Raw genomic sequence first — 22,666 nt, 5'->3', positions numbered from 1 at the left:
AAGGTGGGGCATGGACTTCTTTTTGCCATGATATCTCTTATAAGATTTGTGTTTTAAGCTTGCAGTACCTGAGCCTCACGCAGAGCAGACAACCATGACGAGCAGCTGTCTGGGCTGGGTGTGGACAGACAGTATACACTGACAGCACAACCCAGATCACCAACCTCCACCAGCACAAATGAATCTGCCACACAGAGCAAGAGAGAGGGAAAGAAAGAGCGTATGAGAGTCAATTTTGCATATACACTTATTCATGCGATTATCTAATCAGCAAATCAGCAGTGCAATGTATAAAATCATGCAGATATGAGTCAGGAGTTTCAGTTAATGTTCACATCTGCTGCCACACTTTTGGCTGATTAGATCATTGCATAAGTAGATGAACAGGTGTACCTAATAGAGTGGCCGGGGAGTGTACATAATAAATCTTGCTAAAGCTTTTCTCAGAACAACCTGCACTTTTCTGCACATTTTGTAATTACTTTTAACCAACTTATGTCGAAGTGATTTTTAGTGGATGTATGAAGTCAATTCCTGTGAAATTCACACAGGTGTCCTAGCATAGCATCCACAGTTGTAGTTTATCTCATTAACTAAGTACATGTTTCACATGTTTGACAACCAGAAAGTGTCCATATCCCTATTGCCTTCATTTTTAATTCAATATATGCTATACTGTGTTTTGTGTTATATATTATAAAGTGTGTTTGCGGTACCTTTCTTTTAAAAACAGTTCCACTTGGTTTGGTATTTTATTATATAATGCAATGCCATTTATACATTTGTATGTGTGGCTAAAGTGTCCAAATAATTGTTGTATATACTAATTCCATGTTTAGGTGATTTGCATGTATGAATTCACAATTGAGATGATATGTTGTGACAATGAATTAAGACTTGTGTGTGCAGATCAGTGAGGCAACATGGGTAAAGTCATATTGTGATCCAAAATGCCAAGTGAGGAACCTTCTTATCAAGTGTGCAAAACAGAACTCTATGTTTGCATATCATGCATTTCAAATCTACTACTGAGACTTAAACAAAACAATTTACAAATTAAACAATAACAAATACAAACATAATAATATCCATATAGTGCATTAACCTATGGTGCATTAACCTATAATGTTAAGCACATAGTGCATCAATTAATATTAACCATAAAACGATAGACCAAATGCTTGTTATCATAGGCTGATGCACAAAGTGAATATCATCATCATTATCAGCATCACCACCACCCTAATATGCAACCTATGACAATATGCATCTGGTGCTTCAAGCTATGATAATATTTATATGGAGTATCAATCTATGAAAATATGCATAGATTAAATTCATCTGGTGCATTAATCTATGACAATATGCATAGATAATAATAAGAATCTGCCCTTGCATACTGATCTGAGACCACTTAAAATCTCTACTTCAGATATATGAGCTAAGGATTGTGGCATTATTCTATATATAGAGTTTTCTGAAGGACAAAGTGTTCATCACACTCACTGCCATCTTTCAGCTCAATGCAGTGGATTTTCTCCAGAGGCAGAGGGGGGCGCACTACTTTCAGCTTGTCAGATTTCTTCTGAGTTTTAGTCATCAACAGCACATCAGTAAAGAGCAGGACCACAAGCTCCTAACATAAACATAAATTAATGTTAGCTCTGTTAACATTAAGACTACAATAATCATCAATAGACATAATATCCTAATTTGTCTTGCTACTTGCCTTATTGTCCTTCCTTCCTCTGACCTTCAAAGTTTCTTCTAATAACTGTTTCCGTATTACCTTTGGCCCCACCCCCCTCAACGGGGTCATCAAATCAAAGTAGCAGTACTCTCGAACATGCTGTCGATGACAACATCTCCCTGTTAGCTAGCTGTTTGAGACCATTTCAGCATTTTATGGTCTGATGTGCTTGTGTTTTAGTGGTTAGGATCTATTTTTACCTTGTCTATTTCTTCACTCAAACCTTCAATCTTGTATCCCTCTATTCTTTGAGCAGCAACAGAGAGGGCGAGTTCATCCTCTTTAACTTGTAGGTAGTCATTGATAGATTCCAGAAAATTATTTACACTGTTCAACTAAAGAAAAAGAGAAACAGAGAGTGAGAAATTGTGTTCAAAATCTTTATTTTTAGCTTCAAGGATAGAATAAAGGCAGTACAAGTGGCAATTCAGTGATATTTAAGAATAGAAAGACAACCTATTCAAAGTATCCAGCTCAAGAATCTTTGCATTCCTTATACATTTTCCTTATACTCGCCATTTCTTTGTGGGAAATTTCACACATAATACATGTGTAATCATACACAGGCCCCAAAAAGCATTGAATTCAGCCACATTAAAACTTCAAGTGGAATATGCAAATAAATTATTGATTTATACTTTACATTTTTAGAGGATGTAAGACACTAAAGTCGGCAATACAGGTAGTTCATCACATTAACCATGAACATGTTCTACTAAGCTGGACAACCTGAAAGTTTCCATATGGTTTTTATATTGTTCAATTGTGGTGCTTGTGCCATCTCTCTTTCAAATGAATGCCATTTGGTTTGATATTTTGTTAACTAAAGCAATGACATTCATATATTTTTTTTACAATAGATAGAGTTTCACATATCTCAGCATGAACAGTACAGTATATGCTTTGATTCATGCCCATTGTAACTCACCATTCTGTGAAGTGCATTTTGGGTGGGGAGGTCTTCTGTGGTCTTCAGAACAGCTTTTAGCAGAAGGGGGTATTTGGTAATTCTTTGGTGAGGTTTAGCCTGAATATCGCCGAGCCGCATTCGCCCACATTGTGGATGATTTTCCACCCACTGCAAGACAGATTTCATGAGGATATGTATGAAGAAAATCATGCAGAAAGTTATTTTCATGCATCACATCAGATTGCAATCTAAGTTCATGTGCATCGGCGGTTCGACCTGTGCATCTGAACTCACGCATTGCTGAGCTGTTTGTTCTGCTACATCACAAATGTAGCATGTATGATCACTTTCACAGTGTTCACAGTCTTTTCACTATCAACAATCTTCTACACTTATAAAAAGAGAATTTTATTGTGGTGCTACTGTACAGTATATCTTATATTATTAACTTGCAAAATTACAAAAATAATGACTTTTCATGTCTTGAACATGCTCCTTATCTGCCACTGATGGGATAAACATAATCCCAAACTCATGCCATTCCTTGAGCCAATGTTGCAGCATCGTGCATGTCGAGATGCTGAATCAAAGAGAGCAATATTTCGGTAGCACCAAAGAGCCACAGAGTTTACCCTTTTCTGGGAAAACAGCAGGGCTGACACTTGGATGCTTTCTTCGGTGGTTGACTTGGTCGCTTGCTATCAGTCCAGGGGTTGGAGATCCCCTTGATCGTTTCACTATTAGTCAGGGCAGGGGGTATAAGTAGTTTCTGGCTTATAATTTTATAAAACACTTACATTAATTCTTCTGTTAAACTTGTGTATTATTTGAGCTGTAAAGTTGTTTAAATCATAATTTTTACAGTCACTTTAGGGTGTGAGGATTTGCTGATATTACATCATCATGGTAATGAAGTTGTAAAAGTGGCAATATCTTTACACAGAAAAGGTTACTAAGTGATTTTATCACACTAAAATCATGTGAACATGCATATTGTTAGTCTTCTGGCTATACTTTTGAAACAGTGAGTATTTTAATGTTCAAAATTTGGCCCCCTTTCACTTCCTTTCTAAGTGCCTCACTTTAACCTCAATTTTTGCTTTTTGTTTTTAAGAAAAGGAGGGACGAGTCTAAATTAATTTTTGTGGTAATCAACATTATTCCACAAATGCTATTAATTGAGCTTAACTTGTATTGCACCCGGAATATTCCTTTAAGACCAGAATGAAGTCTATATCTCCCCTGATATGAAGTTATTTCGAGTGTGCCCTTCAGGAAACCGTTCACCCCTATAATCTACCACTACAGTCAACAATCACAAAGAGCTGATCTGACAGTAATTTCCACCCTGCACACTTTGCATACTGGTCACTGGTGCAAAAACACAAGCTGGGGAACTTGATGTTGAAAACAGTTCATTTGAAAAGTGGAAAACAAGCTCACACCTCACTATCCATTTCTATATTTGGCAGCCATATACAATAATTGTTCCATTTGTATCTTAGCTTCAAGAAAAAAAGAAGAAGGTATTTTTAGAACAAAATTGCTTCATTAGCTAGTTTCTGCTCAACTACTTTTTTGCACAACATATTACCATTCATTATCTATCTCCTGTTAATGGTTTTTCAAACAATAATTTTTTTTTGCACAATTTTTTAAGCACAAATTTTTTTAACCATGCATTAAATCTTTTATATCATATACATGAAAAACAATCTATGATGATCAAACAAGAATTAAACCGTACTTCAGTACAATCACTCTTCACTCAAACTTACTGTTTGCAGTCTTAGGAAGTAGCAATACTCATTTACAGTTATAGATATGGGTTTACCATAAGATATGTGTGAAATTGTGGGTTTGTGTCAAGCTGTCTGCGTGTAAACTCCAAATTGATCTCCTCTTCCCAACAGTATTTAAAGTAAGCAGAGAAACGTTCAGGAAACTGTAAGAGATGAAAATCAGACAAAGAAATATTGAAAAAAGAAAAGAGGTCCAATTATCTGGATGGCTAATGTAATTTGGATATTTTGAATAATTAACTGAACAGCAGTTGTATCATACCTGCAAACATCCACCTTCAAGTCTCATGGGGTCAAAAGGTTGTCCAGTGAGACGGACCTCTTGTAATATTGGATACATCACTTCTTGCCAAAATAGTTGATGTGCATAAAGGATAGAGGGAAGATTGGAAAAGAGCATTGTGGGTGTAACCTGAGAAAGAAAGAAAGAAAGAAAGAAAGAAAGAAAGAAAGAAAGAAAGAAAGAAAGAAAGAAATGGAAAAAGAGTAATTGATACAGGTGATTGCAAGCATGGGTGCTGTCACCCACACACACTACGTACAGAGCAAAATTATTTTCCACTTTGTCCACTCAAAATTAACATCTGTTTCCACTGTGACATCACTAGTCAGGGTTCATCAGAATATTGCAGATTATATTAAATGAACAGACTGAGTGATCTCTTTGACTAAAATTGGTAGTGAACGGCACACTATTTGACCACATTTCTGCTGTCACACACAGCTGTGCCATTAAAGTCTGCCTGCCATTTAGATATGCTGAGTATGTAACTGTAGAAAGTCATTTGAGAAGAGAGAAGTTCCATGGAAACATGTGAAATGTGAGACCAAATGCACATACTTCTTGAAGAAATCCATTTCCATGACAGTGTGACAGTGCAGCCAGCACGAGCTATGAAGAAATGGAGATGTGCATTAGCTTAATTAACCATGTTAAATGCAAAATTTATAAAAAACAAAAACATTACAGGTTGTATAATTGTTCAATGTAAAAGGACAAATGCATATCTATTATTACTGTAAACTGATTGTATATATGTTCGACATATTAATAATTATAATACAATTGAAAAATGAAACAAAACTATAATCAAACCAGTGTAACGTTATGCATACGTCTTTGGCAATTTTGAGTTTATTGATGTAGGTGAGCTCAGTATTCAGCAGTTCCCACAGCGCCTCCTGCTGGTGTCTCTGGGTTTTCAACATAGACTAAACATGAAGACAGAAATAGAGAACGTTCTTAATTTTCATATATTCTGCATACAGTAAACATACTTCTACTGTCCTCTTTGCTCTGCTCTCAGAATTTTTAATAATTTCATTTTAAAGTCATCAACATGAAAACAAAATCGGCTTTACTTATTGTATTTAACACACGTTCCTGGTCTTATTGTGCATGATTTCTCAATGTTTGCGCAATATTCAATGTGACAAAAACAAAAACAAACGTGTGTATAGACAGAGATTATTTAGCAAAGACGGACCACTTTTATTTAAAATTAATGGGAGAAATTGGAGAAGCCAACCAAGAAGCTCTAGTGCCCACCGGTCAACGGATGTAAAGAAAGGAAATCTCGCCTAACAGGTAAAAAGAACAATCGCCTTTTAGATAGACGTTGCCTGTCAATCAACTCTAGAACGCGCATGCGCACTAGCTTTACAAGCCGAGAAAATTGCTTTTTTTTTTTTTAGGGTAATCTGAGGTAAAGAAGCACAGTTTATGATACCAGCATTTTCAGATTGTATTGCTGATTTGAAATATGTTCTTTGATCGTAATCTTGTCCAACCATTTTTGAGATACTCCCCTCATACAAGTAGATAGGAGCTGCAATGCCATGATTGGAAAAAGTTCACGTCTCGAGTCAACACCGATCCACAAGATACAATATCTTAACCTGTCTCTCAGATGTGCCTGACACTCTGGATCGAATTGAGCATATGACCGGGAGTAATCCTAGAATTGGTGATATCTGCTTTTGCAAACTTCTTTGCAATGAACCGCTCCAACTAGTTCACAAATCGGACTTGATTGAGGGGGGCGAAACGTTTCAGTCGAAGATGTAAACAGATTTTACTATTGATTATTGTGCATGCAGATTATATATGAAGTGATCTATGATAAGCTGGATCATGGTTCTGTAAAAAAGGGTGAGTTGATTAAGACTAGTTGAATCACTTTATATGCTTTAGACATGTGTAGAACATCCGCGTTTGTAGGCCTATATCAATGTCAGTAATGGGTGCTTTAGGTGCAAAACTTTAATGTAGGATCTGTGTAAGATCACTGAATGAAACACTGATGACGACACCCTAACTGTTATAAATTAATAATGTAATAATCAGCAATATGCCCTTACATATGGCTTTATTGAATATGTTTGTACGCTGGCGTATTAGCATTATTTATAGTGACGTCATTACGTGATAACGTAAATTAACTGGTGAATCGTTTTTTTTTAAGCAGTTAATTGAAACAAACCATCCCAAAGAACCGGTTCGCGGAAAATAATCTGACTCAATTATTAGAAGAATGCCACTGTTCCTGAAGCACTTCCGGTATCATTAACGGGTCCCTTAATTAAGGATCCGAGTTATTTTCCTCAAATAACGTCAAACCTTTACCTGAAGTGACAGATGTGTTATTGATACTGAGCGTCTATGTTATAAAGGCTATGAAATTGTATCGTAGTTTCTCACTATTTTTTCCACTGGGAGAGCTTTGAGAGGCTAAAATGTGTGGGACTCAAAAATAAGGGTAATTCTGAACTCACTTTTTAAGTCATTTGTATATGAAATTCTGTTTGATGCGATCTTACAGCACGACTATTATGATTATTCTCTCTTCAAAGGGCCCTTCGGAGGGTGATTTATGCTGTTTGGAATGTAGTTTGAGTTAGAAAACTAGCAGGAATTGTTCAAGGAACAAAAAGAAGTCACTTTCTTAAACTGTCTTGAAATGGTCTATACACATTTATGCATAAATGTACATAACATTTGATCAAAATTAAAAAATTTGCTCTGCCTCTAAACTTTCTTCTTCTTTTGGCGTTTTGTGGCAGTAGGCAAACAAACGATAGGTGCATTCCCGCCACCTACTGGGCTGGAGTGTGGACCATTGATGGAATGGGGGGGAAAATCCTGGTAATGATGAAGTCTGGTAATGATTGTGTCTTCTCTTCTACTACCAAAATTCCCTCTTTCGCCGCCTCCTTGATTTTGAATATGATTAAGATGTCTTCCTCTTCCCTCCTCATTCCAAAGTTCTTGCCATTTCCCTTTTATAGCTAGTCTGATTTTGGCATTAACTACTTCTTTAATTAATGGGATGTCAATTTCTATATATGGTAATTTTAGCACCTGCTTAGCTTAAATTATCAACCACCTCATTTCCTACTCCCACGTGTGCTGGAACCAACAGGAAACACATCTTAATTCCTAACTTATTTACTCTATACATACCAAAAAGAATTTCATTTAAAATGTCTTGTCTTGAGGATCTCCCACTAATAAGGCTTGATAAAGCAGAGAATGAATCTGAGCATATCACCACATTCAAGCCAAGCGTCCTCCATCCACCTGATAGCTAATAATATTGCTACCATCTCTGTTGAATACACTTCTACTTGGTCTGATGCTCTTTTACCAATTTAACTTGAAAATGTGGGGCATATACAGCTGCTGATGCTTGACCTGTTTCAGGATCTTTAGAGCCATCAGTGAAAACTGTAACCATTGAGTAGTAATTCTGCTCTAGGTACTGTTTATCCATTGCATCCTTTGCTATTACTCTATTTTTTATCATTAAACATTTCTTGCAGATTAAAATCCATTAATGGTAAAGTGAACAGCCAAATAGAAATAGGTTACACTACTACTGTGGGGCTCACTTCTACATTTATTATTCCACATGATTGGGCTTCTTCTGCAATCCATCCAAAACGTCTTAGCTTGGCTGACTCATATTCCCAGTATTTTACCAATGGGATGAGCTTCATAGTGACCTTTTACCATTATCCAGTAAGTCAACATTAACTTTAGTCTTCTAATATCAAGAGGCATTTCACACATTTCTACCTGTAATGCAGGAATAGAAGATCTGTGAGAACCACAACATATACGTAATGCCTGTGACTGAATTATTTCTACTTTCTGCAGCAAAGATTTAGACGCAGACCCATATGCTATACATCCATAATCTATAGTCGACTTAATTAATACACAATATTTTCTCTTCAATGAGTGCCACCCCACCCCAGCTAAACATCTAAGATATTTAAAACTTTTTGCATTTATCAACTATTTTTGTATGTGAATTTCAAATGTCAGTTCCCCTTCTGTCGCTCTCTCCACGTTGTGTCGGAGAAGCGACACTAGGGGTCTCTCTTGAGCGCCGATATTCACCTCTGACCTATTGAAAAGGGCCAATGAGAGTTGGCAGTCAGTATTTGCATACCCCGCCCCCACATACGGGTATTTAAGTGGGGCAAATACGGAAGTTTAGTCAGAAAATTTCTTCGGAGCCGATGGTCTGTCTGCAGTTTGCTGCGAGTTACACGCCATTAAAACGTTCCTGTTTCCTCTGACGATCTGCATGCTGTTGGATCTTGACGGCGCACAACAGCGGCTTTCTCTTCTCATTGCACGGCATGCATTGTTGCCCCTGAGCGCTTCGACAGCGCAGACACACACACACACTGTGTACTAAAAGAGTAATTTCCCTAAAAGAGTAATTTCTCTAAAAGAGCAAACACAGCAGCGTTGAACGTCCTTTTGAGGACGCGTCTTTTTCAAGATGCCCTTCCGCCCCTGTGTCGTTCCTGGATGCGGTAGAAGCCTCTCTGCTTCAGACGGCCACAGACGCTGTCTCGTGTGTTTGGGCCGCGATCACACCGAGGCGGCGTTTGTGGATGGTTCATGTTCTCACTGCGAGAACATGACCATGACCACGTTGCGGTCGTGGCTTGCTTTCAACAGAAAGCAAGACACCCCAGCCGCACCCCGCATTGCTCCTTCTTCCCACGGGATTGAGGACGATGCGGTTGGCGCTGGGGGCGATTTGGGGGCGGGTGCAGTTTCGCCGGGTAGCCCCCCGCGAACCTCCCATTCCCCGACACGCTCGCTGGTCCCCGTCCACGCTCGCGGCGATAGCGGCTCGCCTCACGGCCTGGCTGTCTATCCTCCCGAGCCCGAAGCAGATGAGCTCGCCACTGCATCGGATAGTGCGGTGTCTGATGCCGAGGACTCCCCTGGACTGCCACCTTCGGGCCAGCAGGCCCAGGCTGAGGCTGACGCTCAGATGTCCGACATGCTTTCCCGGGCCGCCGTGAGCATGGGGTTGGATTGGAACCCTCCGTCCTCCCCACAGCCTTCACGGTTGGATGATTGGTTCCTGGGGGCAGCCTCGCATCCCCCCGGTCCCGTTTTTCCCGGAGGTGCATGATGAGCTGCCGTCTACGTGGAGAGCCCTGCTCTCCGCTCGTCTAGGTGCCACCCGCTCCACTCTCTCCACCCTCAACGGCGGAGAGCGCCACGGATACGAGGCGATTCCCCAGGTCGATAGGGTAGTTGCGCACCATCTATGCCCCGGTAGCCCTACCTCCTGGCGTGGTCGCCCCGTACTCCCATCCAAGCCCTGTAGGACAACATCCTCGCTCAACGCGAGAGCCTACAGTGCGGCTGGACGCGCTGCCTCCGCCCTGCATGCGATGGCCCTCCTGCAAGTCCACCAGGCCAAAGCTCTCAGAAGCATGCACGGGGTGGACCTGATCCTGATGTGCTGCAGGAACTGCGCTCAGCGACCAACCTCGCCCTGAGAGCGACGAAGGCCTCAGCGCAGGCACTCGGACAGACGATGGCCACCCTAGTGGTCCAGGAACGCCATCTTTGGCTCAATCTGGTCGAGATGCGTGAGGCCGACAAAAACCGCTTCCTGGACGCACCTGTCTCCCAGATTGGCCTTTTCGGCGACACCGTCGAGGACTTCGCCCAACAGTTCTCCGCGGTGAAGAAGCAGACGGAGGCCATCTCCCACATCATGCCCCGCCACAGACCTGCCGCTATGGGCCCTGCCCCGTCTGCCCGCCGAGGGCGTCCCCCTGCGAAGAAACCAACTCCTGCTCCGCCACAACCCGGGCCCAGCTCTCAGCCCCAGCGTCGAGCACCCCGCAGGCGGCGCACGCCCCCTGTCTCACGAACCCCCTCTAGGACCCGGAAGGCTCCCAAGCGTTCCTGAGACAGCCGACCCAGAGCCCAAGACGTTAGCTCCGGAGGTGGTAAGACCGCTTTGTCCCCCGGTGGAGGGCCGGGAGGAGAATCCTTTGACGGGGGCTGTGGTACCCACATTCTCAATAAAAGAGCTATTTCCTTTGCCTCTGGGTCACCTGGCCCGCAAATGCCGTTCTCACTGCAATCTACTTTCAGATTACGACAGTCCCGATACACCGGACGCGGCGATCCCGCCTTCTGCCTGCCTACGACTGCCCCCCGGCCGGCCGGTTCAGACGAGTCCAGAGGACCCCGGCACAGTGGTCCCTCTAAAACTTTTCCAGAGGCTCCTGGGGCATATGGCGTCCTCCGCGGCGGTCGCGCCGCTGGGGTTGATGCATATGAGACCACTCCAGCACTGGCTCCAGACTCGAGTCCCGAGACAAGCATGGCACCACGGCACGCATCGGGTAATGATCACCCCCGCCTGCCTCAAAACACTCCGACCCTGGACAGACCTCTGCTTTTTACGGGCAGGAGTGCCCCTGCAGCAGGTGTCCCGACGCGTTCTGGTCACAACCGACGCCTCCCGGTCCGGGTGGGTTGCCGTGTGCAGCGGGCACGCAGCAGCGGGCCGTTGGAAAGGGGCCCCGCTGCGTTGGCACATCAACTGCCTGGAGTTGCTGACCGTCCTTCTTGCTCTCAGGAAGTTCCTCCCGTTAGTTCGGGACAAACACGTCCTCGTGAGATCGGACAGCACCACGGTGGTGGCGTACATAAATCGCCAAGGCGGCGTACGCTCCTGCCACATGTCACAACTTCGCCCGCCGTCTCCTCCTATGGAGCCAGCAGCAACTCAAGTCGCTGCGTGCCACTCACATCCCGGCAAGCTCAGCGTCGTAGCGGACGCGCTAGCACGACAACGCCTGCCCGGCGGGAGTGGAGGCTTCACCCCCAGTCGGTCCAGCTGATTTGGGAGCGGTTTGGCAAGGCCCAGGTAGACCTGTTCGCCTCCCAGGAAACCTCCCACTGCCCGCTCTGGTACGCCCTAACAGAGGCTCCCCTCGGGACAGACGCACTGGCACACAGCTGGCCCTCGGGGCTGCGCAAGTACGCATTTCCCCAGTGAGCCTTCTTGCACCGGTGCTGTGCAAGGTCAGGGAGGACGAGGAGCAAGTCACGCTAGTGGCCCCCTACTGGCCCACTCGGACTTGGTTCTCGGAACTCAGGCTTCTCGCGACAGCTCCTCCCTGGCGAATTCTCCTGACAAAGGACCTCCTCTCTCAGGGACGGGGCACGCTCTGGCACCCGCGCCCAGACCTCTGGAACCTCCACGTCTGGTCCCTGGGCGGGATGTGGAAGAGCTAGCCGGCTTACCGGCGACCGTTGTGAATACAATCAACCAAGCCAGAGCCCCTCTACCAGGCACCTTTACGCCCTAAAGTGGCGCTTGTTAGCAGATTGGTGTTCTTCCCGAACTGAAGACCCGCAGAGATGCGCGATCAAGTCAGTGCTCCTGTTCCTACAGGAGAGGCTGGACAGGAGGCTGTCCCCGTCCACCCTCAAGGTGTATGTTGCCGCCCACCACGACCCTGTAGACGGCAAGTCTTTGGGTAAGCACGACCTGATCCTCAGGTTCCTGAGAGGCGCCCGGAGGTTGAATCCCTCCCGGCCAGGCCTAGTTCCCTCCTGGGATCTCTCGGTAGTCTTGGCAGGACTCCAGAGACCTCCCTTCGAGCCGCTTGAATCAATTGGACTCAGGGCCCTCTCTCTTAAGACGGCCCTGCTGATCACGCTCGCCTCTATCAAGAGGGTCGGGGACCTGCAAGCGTTCTCCGTCAGCGACACTTGCCTGGAGTTCGGTCCGGCGGATACATCTGTGATCCTAAGACCGCGACCGGGCTATGTGCCCAAGGTTCCTACCACACCATTCTGAGATCCGGTAGTGAACCTGCAAGAGCTGCCCCGGGAGGAGGCAGACCCAGCCCTTTCATTGCTATGTCCAGTGCACGCCCTGCGCATTTACCTGGACCGCACACAGAGCACCAGACGCTCTGAGCAGCTCTTTGTCTGCTTTGGGGGATGGCAGAAAGGGAATGCCGTCTCCAAACAGAGGCTCGCCCACTGGGTTGTTGACGCCATCACACTGGCTTATCACACCCAGGCCGTGCCCCTACCCTTGCGGGTCCGAGCTCACTCAACAAGGGGTGTTGCGTCCTCCTGGGCACTGGCCAAGGGCACCTCCCTAGCAGACATCTGTAGAGCCGCGGGTTGGGCAACACCCAACACCTTCGCGAGGTTTTACAACCACCGCGTTGAGTCGGTTGTGTCTCGTGTTTTGTCAGGTCCGAGCCCGTAGAACTCGGTAACACGTAGACTGACCGGCCGGGTGGATCGCTTGCACCCAGCGCCCTTTTCCTGACGTCAAGGTAAAGTAGTGCGCCTTCTTCCCAGGGCGCCCCACTCCGAGTCGGGACCCTGGTCGATTCCTCCCCAGCCCTCCGGGTCCGCGGTTCAGCGGAGGAACTCGCCGACCCAAGCCACTGCGGGTACCCTGATGGCTACCCTGTACTGGTATAGGTGCTCCACAGGTAAGTCCTCCTGCTCGGACTCCCCCTGTGTGTAATTCCACGGTTCTGTCCCCTTACGAGCGGACCCCCGTGTCTCCCTTAGGCAGTTACAGCTGCCTCGGTCGCCGTGCTGTAGCAACTCCCCCCTTGCAAGGCTGGATCTACCACCGCACCATACTTTCCACACGAGCCCTAAGACGGCCGTGTGACGTGTCTACCACTTTTCCTCCCCAAGAAAAAGGGCAGGTGTGGTCTCCGCAGGGTCTGGGTAAGACCCCCTTCCCTATATGCGTGTAAGGGCCCCGGCCGTGATTGCTCTATGCGAGAAACATTGAGAGAAAAGAGGCCCAGCCAGGCTGGCCCGTTCCCATGTTGGAAACATCGCCTTGTTCCCCTCTCAGGGTAACTAGAAGGATCCCGATGTTCGTATGTGGCATTGGGGAAGGGTACGTGCAGCCAGGTACAGACGATGCGCGGCACTGGATGAATCCCTACCCGCCTCTGTATCGGCAGTTCACGTACACGGTTCAGCACATGGCAAGATTGGAATGGGTCCCCTAGTGTCGCTTCTCCGACACAACGTGGAGAGAGCGACAGAAGGGGAACGTTCGGTTACGTATGTAACCTCCGTTCCCCGAGGGAGGGAACGACACGTTGTGTCTTTCCTCCGCCATGTCGCTGAACCGAGCCACTGTTGTGGCCGGACCATTTCCGGCTCCTCAGAAAAATCCTGACGAAACTTCCGTATTTGCCCCGCTTAAATACCCGTATGCGGGGGCGGGGTATGCAAATACTGACTGCCAACTCTCATTGGCCCTTTTCAATAGGTCAGAGGTGAATATCGACGCTCAAGAGAGACCCCTAGTGTCGCTTCTCCGACACAACGTGTCATTCCCTCCCTCGGGGAACGGAGGTTACATACGTAACCGAACGTTTTGTGTCTAGCCAAACCCCCAGATATCTTATCACATTCACTTGCTCTAAGGGTTTGCCTTATAGCTGCAATCTCACACTAGGACATTCTCTCTTTTTTGAAAAACAAATAACCTGTGTTTTCGACACTGATAAATGTAGACCCCATTTATCAGTCCATTTTTCCATCTCATTAATTGCACTCTGCATACTTTTAGCCACATATGAAACATTCCTCCCTCTCTTCCACAGTGCTCCATCATCCGCAGACAGAGACTTTTCAACTCCTGCACCAACTTGGGAAAAGATGTCATTAATCATTATATTAAATAGGATGGGGCAACACACACTACCTTGTGGTGTACCATTTTCGATATAGTATGTTTTGGAATACGATGATCCCACCCTGACATGAATAGATCTGTCAAAAAGGAAACTATGAAACCAGTCAAACATTCTCCCTCCAATACCCATCTTATCCAGTTTAATTAGAAACCCCACTTTCCATATCATATCGTAGGCTTTCTCCATGTCGAGAAATGCCCTACTAAAACTTCCTTGTTAACTAGAGCCTTCCTGATGTCACACTCTAGACAGAAAACCGCATCCATAGTGTTCCAACCTTTTCTCTAAACCAACTCTCTCTATACCTTCTCATATTGACTGAAATATTATCATTACTATGCACTGTTACAAAAGCTTTGGCTAAAGCTTCAGCTTTTTCAGTGTCCAAAACAGCTGGTTTGTTTTAATTTATAATTACCGGAATGCTATTATTTCTTTGTAACCCATTCATTTTCTTGATCATACCCCACACTGAACTGATTTTGGTTTCTTCCCCAATACTTTCACAATATTGTCTCCAATAATTTCTTTTTGCATCTTTAATTACTTTCCTAACTATTGCTTGTTTCCTCTTGTACTCAATAAAGTCATCAAAAGCATATGTTTTCCTAACCTTTTCAAGTCCTTTATTTCAAAGTTTTATTGCTTTGCTACAGTCATCATTCCACCAAGGGACTGCCTTCTTCCTACTACTTATTTTACCTTTACCAATTACTTCCTCTGCTGCCTTACAAAGACTATTATTTATTATATTTTTTAGTTCTTCTTCTACAGATTCTCCTATTTCTCTCATCAAAAATCTCACTATCTCCTTAAATTTATCCCAGTCAGTTGACTTCAATTTCCACCTAGGCATTCTTTCCTCTACATTCACAACCAAATCAATTCCTATTTTGCATGTAATTGGAAAATGATCACTACCTATTAAAATTTTATCCAATGAATCCCACCCACACCTCCTTGCCAGGTTTCCAGAAACAATAGTTAAATATAAGGCAGAAAACTTCCCTTTTACTAAATCAACTCTTGTTGCCCTTCAATCATATACACAAACTAAATCACATCCATCTAACTTATCTTCTATGATAATTCCATTAAAATAATTTTTTCACTTCCCCATAATGTACTATGCCCATTAAAATCTCCACACCATACCAGTCTATGATGGTAGACCATAGACCATACCAGTCTATGATATGACCCACACCTGTACAACTACTTCAAATTCATTTCTTACTTCTACTGTTCTAAATGCTATTCCTTCCATTACAAATGTAGCCACTCCTCCTCCTACTACAGAAATGTGGTCCCTTCGCACATTATTATAACCCTCCAATTTAAAATCCAAATGAGGCTAAAGCCAAGTTTCCTGAATACAAATTACATGTGGTTTGATATTTTGTTCTGCAATAAATTTGTTAAATTCTTGACCATTCTCAATTAAGCTCATTGCATTCCACTGCAAGAGCAATAGCACCATTAGGATCCACCACATGGTGCCTGAAAACTTGCCATTTGCATCTTTAATTTATCATTTATCTGTTCATCTGATACCCCCTCAACATCCAGGAATTTTTCTGCTGCCCTAATAATAATTTTAATCCACTCTGTTCTACTTTCAGTTTGCGTTGAGCAATTAATTACCTCAGCCATAAATGAAACCAATGCAATCTTGTCAACTACCATGAGTTTTCCATTCATATTTACTCTGCTATGGTCTGATTCGTCAACTGGAAGACTCAATTCCAATCTGCTGTCACTCTTAGGTTTTGACATCTGAACCTTTTTAAGAACCTCTGCATATGTCAGACCTTCTGACGCTCTCACAGTCTGAACTTTCACAGCTTCTTTCCTGTACTGGGAGCCCCCATAGCCTGCACTGTGCTCTCCACCACAATTACAACACTTTGGCTTCACATCTTTTTCATATTTACTGTACTCATGATTTCCTCCATATCTGGCACATCTTTGTATGTAGGCCTCTACATACAGCAGCAACGTGTCCATATTTCTGAAACTTATAGCATCTCAGTGGCAGCGGAACATATGGTCTAACTGCATAGCTTAGAAATCCAATATATACTCTTTCGGGCAGTTTGTCTTCCTCAAAGTGCAGCATAACCGAAAGGTTGTCAACCCTTTCTTTGTCACTAATACACTCCAACCGTCTCACCTCTTTTACCACTGCTCCATTTTTGCCTTTTTGGATTTTTTCAACCGAAATATCAGTCGGAACGCCAGATATTACTCCTCTTACCCACTTCTTTCTTTCTAAAACTGTGCATATTACCTTCTGACCTAGCAATGTTTTTAATCCAAGTACTGCCTTTTTTTTTACTACAATCCTTATATATTATAAGTAATTTACCATCCCTCAAATTATTCGCACAGTCAATCTTTCCAATCGATTCCATAATAGCTTTGGTAATTTTCAATGGATTGATTATACCAACAACATCAGATGAAAACTTCAACAGTAACTTATACACTTCCTTCCTTAGTCTTGAAGAGCTCTGCTCCTTATCACTATCTGTTGGCGAGATCTCTCTCCAGCTCTTCTTCCTTTTTCGTTTTTCCACCACTGACCATTTAAAATTTCTCCCACCTCTACCTTCCATGCCATACGCTTTACCTTCCATCTCCGAATCACTTCTGGATACTAAGCTAATTCCTTACATCAACGAACCAGTCACAGCCCAGTGTAGCCAATCCACCCTTTTCGGTTGACGTCATAAAGCCCTCTTATTTCCCAACCCCTCCCCTTCAGTCACCTGGCTCCATTCTGTAAAGTAACGCCCACTTCTCATGACCCAATCAATTTGTTGTCTTTTAATATCCTTTTTCACCTGCAAATTCATCAGATTACAGATGTAAAATTTATTGCAAATTCATGCGGATTCATGTTCAATGTTTACCCATGAAAATAATCTAACTTTTCCTCCCTTTATTCACACTTTTCTTTCTCTTTCTTCCTCATCCATCCATCCATCCATCCATACCTCATGAGAGCGCACTATATCAGTCCAAGTCTGTTCCAGTGCTGTTTCAGTACCTCCCTCCCCCCACATCCACCTCAGGTCAGCAGGTACAGTGAAAGAGTCCAGAACCTGCTTCAGTGCATCCACCTGTATGCCACCTGATCGATCCTGAGAGAGAGAGAGTATGAGTGAAAAAAAGGGAGGAAACATTTGAAGATGGGTTTAGAGATGTGTAAAGAGAGACAACAAAGTCAAAGCACCCAGCTAAAAAAAATAAAAATTATAATTCTTCTACATTTACTCTTAAATTATGAATTTCATTATATTTTAAATAAAATATCACAACCAAGTAGGACAGAAAGAGAGAGGAAAAAGTAGTAAAAAAAATGTGAGTAAATATATTAATATATTGTATTTCATAAATTGCTGCTTAGTATTAATACCATAAAAATCACACAGACAGAAAAAGTGCCCCAGCATATTACTATGAAAACAGCAAGGACATGTTCACTTGTCTCGTCAATAATTACCCCCTGTGTGGCATTTTTGTCAGACACTCCCTGGCTGAAAAACACTTGCATTAATGCACCTCTGGTCTTGACACCGGTAGATGTTGTCTTGCTCAATGTAGAAAAGTCCAGAGCTGCCCTCTGCTTCTTTTTCTGAAAAGGCAAATACTGTGTATGAATCTAACACATAGAATTTAACTGACTCAACCAAAGCCATATCAGCCCAAGTTATCCATATCCAAGATAGGCTATTCTAGGCATTCTGGGCCCACTGACAGAGTATTACTCTGGACCCCTTACATCAAAACTACTGGAATTTTTGTGGGCCCTTATAAACATTTGCATCTCTTACCCCATTAGCTAAGTGCCTTGACCCTAACCCTAACCCCGACCTTAACCCTAACTAACCATAAAATCAGAGTAAATGGTTGATAAGAATGTTGTCCTAGGATCCAACTCTAGGGCATTGATTGGTTGAAGGATGTTGATCCAGGTTACTTAAGTCACATAAAGCCACGTATAAGGCTGTTTTGAACACGTGAGCACCACTAAGTTGCAGATGCATATGATGTGGTAAATGTTACATTAGTGGAAACTGGTATTGCATTTAAAGAGTTCCTTTTAATCTTAGCAGTTGAGTACCTGATAGCCTACAGTATTGTGTTTCTCTTGTGCCCTCCGTTGGCTGGCTGATATAACTGGAAGGAATCCATCTGTGGTGTCATTGTCTGTTTCCTTCTCTTCCTCTCGCTGTCTATCATTCATGTCACCTGGGGCAGTTTCCTCAGGGGCCATGACACTGCTTGGTTCCGGTTCTCTTGATGGATGAATGATAGTCAGAGATAAGGTTACAATGAGATGACTAATAGCCTAATGATTAATTATTAACACTTCTGGAAGAAAGAAAGACAAAGACAGAGAAAGAATACATGAGGAAAATAGACCAGAAAGCATAACTCAGAGGGGGACCAGGGACAGTTTGTGAACTGGGCAAATGGGGCGAGTGCTCTGGGGCCATATATAGAGAATCAGAACAAGCCACTATAGATAGACAAACAATGTTTAAAAGCATGCCAGTGACTGGCGACACAATGTTAAATAACATAATAACAATACTAAATTAAGTTAATGAGTAATGTTATCTGTTCCTGAACCCTCCTCTGCACCAACACACTCTGAACACCTTATTGCAGCTGTCATGTCGTATAGGCCACAAGTCATAGTACATTTTCATCTTTTTTGCAGAAAAGTGGTAACCTACAAGTGTTTCCTCAAGGATCTACTGTAAATGTACTTGGTTCAACCCATAAAAATTACTTTTGTTGGTGTGACCTGATTTGTCAGGTTAATTTAGTCAGATTAAATAACATTTTAATAAAAACAATTAATTTAGATCTCACAATTGTGACAAAAGGGCACCTCCAACATGGCTGTTTGAGGGGGGCAAATTGAAGGGGGCAAATAACAGCATTGAGAGATAAGAGAATCCTTGTGCTATGCTTCATTGATTAATGTGCATTATAGGGCTGGACATTGATAAAGATTTCCCAATTCAATTCTGATTCACAAGCTCTCAATTCAATTAGATTCGTATTAATTTGGGAATATTTCAGTTATAATTTTCATTTTGCTGGCATGGGAAAGAAATTCTCTCTCAGTGCTGTTAATGTTGTTGTTTATACAGGGGATCTTCTAACTTGGTACATTAGGACTTTTTTTTTTTTTAATCATTAAATTTTTTTAAACGTACAAATTCTATGTATTCCATCAATAAATGTTATCTCTTGAAATTGCATTTATGCTTCAACAAATGCAAAGCCGCATTTACATGATTTGCGTCAGAGTCGCCAATGCACCTCTCAAAGCCAGCATCAAGCTCTGCTTTGAAGTTTGATCTCCATATGAAAAGCGCTGCATAGAATGGCCGAGTTCGCAATGACATACTGCTCATTCTACTACTGCTTCTGCCATATCAATTATTTACATTTATTTGTAAAACACATGCTAAAACAGTACTTTCTCTTTAAGGATGGTGGCAGTTTAATGAGCGTCTCCAGTCAGGCTTCCTAAGCAACCAATTGGCCCATTTGCTAGGGTGGGAAGAGTCACACTGGGATAACCTCCTCGTGGTTGCTATAATGTGGTTCTCGCTCTCAGTGGGACGCATGGTGAGATGTGTGTGGATGCCGCGGAGAATAGCGTGAGCCTCCACACGTGCTAGGTCTCCGCAGTAACGTGCTTAACAAGCCACGTGATAAAATGTGCAGATTGACTGTATCGGCAACTGAGATTCGTCCTCCGCCACCCGGATTGAGGCGAGTCACTACGCCACCATGAGGTCTTAGAGTGCATTGGGAATTGGGCATGCCAAATTGTGGAGAAAAATCCCCAAAAATAAAATAAAAATAATCCTCCTAGAATCAATTAATTAATCAATCAATTACTGGATGCACTAAAATTCATATTTTCAGTATTTGGATTTCTTTTATTTATTTTTCTCCAGAATTTCATTTCAAGAGGATTTTTCATCAAATTAGGATTGGATTGAAATTATGATAGAAATTCCATTAGCGTTAATTTAACATTTTATGGCAATAGCTAGATGAAAAATACCAGAAATCCTACTGAAAATTTGTGTGGAACCAGAGTTAGACTGAACACATGAACGCAGACTTGAAAGCAGTTTTTTGAGTCAGACTTTGGTTGGGAGACTGAATTACATGAAACACGTCACATAACAGAAGCTCTTTTTTTTAAAAAAAAAAGACTTCTATAACACATTGTTATTAGCGGTTGGCTATAATCTGAAGCATGAAACACTAATTAGGATTAATTAACTGACTCACCCACACACCTCTGACAATGTGCCCATAGTGTTTTTAATTAAATACATTGTTTTGGCCTGAATATTTCCATTATCTCATACTAACAGATTTATATGGCCATTGTGGACTTACTGCAATGTTTGCTCAGTATGCTGCAATGTTAGGAGAGAAAAAACATAAAAACATTTACCAGCCAGTGGTTAATCACAGACATTTTTAGTTGCATAGTGGTGGTGGCGTAGTGGGCTAAAGCACATAACTGTTAATCATACAACCATCATTGTGTCCTTGAGCAAGGCACTTAACTCCAGGTTGCTCCGGGGGGATTGTCCCTGTAATAAGTGCACTGTAAGTCGCTTTGGTAAAAGCGTCTGCCAAATGCATAAATGTAAATGCATAGCACAACATTTTGTAGCATATGCAATTGATTTACTTACATTGTAAAAGGTTGTGCAAATGATTTTAAGAATCGATATTGGAACGTTCAAATGTACTAATCTTGATTAATCTGAAAATAGATATTTTTACCCAACCCTAGTGCATAACACATAAGACTTTCAACAACTCCAAACCTCAACAAAAGGAAGTGATACCACTTATCACAAGACCAACGGTGACCTTAAACTTCGAAAAATCTCATCTCTCATGACAACATACCCGCCCCCCACCCCCATTCTTTTATATAAAGCTATTAATAATTACTATAGACTGACCTTAACCCAGACCCTTACCCTTAAAAAAACCCTTTGAATTTTTATAATAATTAAATGGATATTGTAATTTGTTTTGGTTATTTTTTTTAAAACAAACAAAAATAAATTCAAATGAAGAAGACACAAAATGTGTAGATTTTGTCACATACAGTAGCAAAATGGTTAATTTCTGAGGACAAAAATGTCGGCAAACTATAGCTAAGTTTGTAAACACAAGTCTCACATGAGGAAAAAGCCGGGACAGCACTGAGGACTTAATATACAAGAGACAAATGGTGACAAGTTGAAGCGTATATACACACACATACCTGTACACACCATATCTGATTCACACAATTCATGTTCCATCTATTCTAAACTACAGCACATGTGATTCACATTTACCCAGACATTAATTGAATTAGTATATGATTCACGCACACACATATTCTGAGAAAGATTTGAAAAACCACCCATGTTTGACATCACTTTTTGGCAAAGCACCAGTACCGTTCAGACTTGTCTCGTCAACATAACTATCATCAGTCATTAATGAGGGTAAAATACTTTGCACTTGGCAGACACAAACACACATGCACGCGTAACCATAGACACACTCCAACATACAAGTAGCCAATAGACAGAAAATGCACATTTATACTTAACATAAATTAAAAATCCATACACATGTAATTTAAATTAAAGTACAGAACATCAGTGATTCAGTTGTGGAGGTAAGATTAGATGTTAAAAACGTATGCATGAAATTAAGATTAACATGAAAGATTAAAAAATACTGTTATGTTTAATGTTAGTTCATTTTAACTATTGCGTTAGTTAATACAGGCTAATTGTAAAGTGTTACTGTTGTAGATTTAGTTGTCATTTATATGAAGAAGCTACACAAAACCTGTACCTTGATTTGGCAGTGTCCATTTTCCTCAGACAGACATTCTGTTCAGGTCCCAATGCATTTTCTCTCCATCCTGGCTTCCTGGGTATGTCTTTCTCAAGCCTTATCTTTTCTCTTTCTTTCTTAACCCTTCCTTTAACAGGTTAAACAACCAGATTTTCTGGAGAGACCGGATTTCTCAGCCTCTGCCCCTTAGATCTCCGACATATTTGTGCATGGGGAGGATAAACCTGATTGGTCCATTAGTGCTTT

At 42.4% G+C, this 22,666-nt stretch overlaps 1 protein-coding gene across 2 annotated transcripts in view; it reads right to left on the bottom strand.

Moving 5' to 3' along the window:
* Positions 1-22,504, bottom strand: part of LOC127658224 (pleckstrin homology domain-containing family G member 5-like) — a 29,115-nt gene extending 6,611 nt beyond the window's left edge. Inside the window, exons 1-13 of one of the 2 annotated variants that reach the window (XM_052147396.1) lie at positions 22,418-22,504; positions 18,627-18,801; positions 18,006-18,137; positions 17,497-17,643; positions 5,579-5,674; positions 5,304-5,354; positions 4,725-4,874; positions 4,495-4,605; positions 2,679-2,828; positions 1,951-2,085; positions 1,730-1,849; positions 1,507-1,636; positions 69-184 (exon numbers count right to left, since the gene is read on the bottom strand). In XM_052147396.1, the coding sequence (XP_052003356.1) occupies positions 69-184; positions 1,507-1,636; positions 1,730-1,849; positions 1,951-2,085; positions 2,679-2,828; positions 4,495-4,605; positions 4,725-4,874; positions 5,304-5,354; positions 5,579-5,674; positions 17,497-17,643; positions 18,006-18,137; positions 18,627-18,801; positions 22,418-22,437 (1,533 nt within the window). In that variant the 5' untranslated portion in view covers positions 22,438-22,504. Of the gene's footprint in view, positions 1-68; positions 185-1,506; positions 1,637-1,729; positions 1,850-1,950; positions 2,086-2,678; positions 2,829-4,494; positions 4,606-4,724; positions 4,875-5,303; positions 5,355-5,578; positions 5,675-17,496; positions 17,644-18,005; positions 18,138-18,626; positions 18,802-22,417 lie in introns of those variants that run through there. The other variant, XM_052147397.1, reaches the window with a different exon arrangement.
* Between the last annotated feature and the right edge of the window lie 162 nt (positions 22,505-22,666).

This window comes from Xyrauchen texanus, chromosome 17 (assembly GCF_025860055.1).
Source record: "Xyrauchen texanus isolate HMW12.3.18 chromosome 17, RBS_HiC_50CHRs, whole genome shotgun sequence".
NCBI classification, from domain to species: domain Eukaryota; kingdom Metazoa; phylum Chordata; class Actinopteri; order Cypriniformes; family Catostomidae; genus Xyrauchen; species Xyrauchen texanus.
The sequence above is the reverse complement of the archived record's forward strand: the minus strand, read 5'-3'. Positions and strand labels throughout refer to the sequence as shown.